The following is a 1,246-nucleotide window of genomic DNA, read 5'->3' as shown; positions in this document are numbered from 1 at the left end:
TCTGTTCATCAACATACACCAAGTTTGCCCCACGATCCGAAATACCTCGGAATGCGTTCGGTCTGCTCTGGCAGAGCTGCAACCGAGACCAACAACACGGTCAGCACCAGCATACGGAGATCTGTCATCGGGATTGTCATGATCGACTACTCCTTGGTTGCCTACGAACGCCAATCCCCACAATCTCTCTCTGTATATACATGTGCAATGCAACGCGAGGCGAGGCGAGCCGAGGCAAGGCGATGCAATGCAGCCCGTACCCACGGGATTACCGGATACGCATTTGCAACCACCGGGCCTGGTTCCTGTTCGGGTGTGCTTGCCTGTCATTGAGAACATGAAACTGCTTTGTGAATCACCCACATGGATAACGTGGGATTTTCCTGACACGCCACATAATACCCGGATGTTCCACTTGGAGTTGCCATGCTCGTATCCGCACGCCCGGTTTTGAAAATCAGCCTCCAATCTGAATTGCTGTGAATATTCGTACTGCGTTCCATGGACTTATCGAGGCCTGATATCTTCGAATTTCCTTATGGACCCAGATAATCTAACCAGATGTGATATTGACTGCCAGGTTTGTTGTGTAGTATTTACAAGGAAACCAGCAATGAAAATCAGGAGTTATATGATAAAACCTGGTCCCGAGTGCAGTTGTAACCGCCCGGAAAACTGCGTGTAGTTCCACGATTTAGTGTTTCCTTGTCATTGTACCTTCAGCGATTTTGAGCAATTCTAGATCATACTGATAACTCTATGGACATCCTGATGTTTTATTCATGATATCGTTTTACAAGTGAAGTCAATCTAGAGGGAAAGACAAAGGGCACTGCAGATCTATTTTATCCTTATCGGGAATCACCATCAGTGTTGCGCACCTCCCTCATATTCCGGGGTTTATCGAATCCATGCTAGCAATCGACCTAGCAATCAGATCATTTCACCGCCCGACCTTAGGCGGACTATCTGTGGAGTGAATTACTTGCAGTGGGACGGAGAAAACTGTCCTTCATCCTTCAATCACGGAATCCACATCACGTGATTACGTTTTGGCTGGCTCCTCGAATGACAATGGCTGATGGGTTCCCACCCATCAGGCGAGTTATTCCCCATCTGACCTACATGTGGAGTGAAGATAATGTGAATAGACTTGGGACAACTCCAAGTGGAACATCCGGGTATTATGTGGGGTGTCAGGAAAATCCCACGTTATCCATGTGGGTGATTCACAAAGCAGTTTCAT

General features: G+C 47.4%; 1 protein-coding gene across 1 annotated transcript; it reads left to right on the top strand.

Annotated features, from left to right (window-relative positions):
• Positions 1-51: 51 nt before the first annotated feature.
• T265_12117 (hypothetical protein) lies at positions 52-333 on the top strand (the record flags this gene model as incomplete). The annotated part of the gene is made up of 1 exon (XM_009179113.1): positions 52-333. A coding segment is annotated over one exon (282 nt), but the record flags the coding sequence as incomplete, so codon positions are not given.
• Between the last annotated feature and the right edge of the window lie 913 nt (positions 334-1,246).

The sequence above is a fragment of the Opisthorchis viverrini genome (assembly GCF_000715545.1).
Source record: "Opisthorchis viverrini unplaced genomic scaffold opera_v5_897, whole genome shotgun sequence".
NCBI lineage: Eukaryota > Metazoa > Platyhelminthes > Trematoda > Opisthorchiida > Opisthorchiidae > Opisthorchis > Opisthorchis viverrini.
Note: the sequence above shows the minus strand (reverse complement) of the source record. Positions and strands in the feature narration are given on the sequence as shown.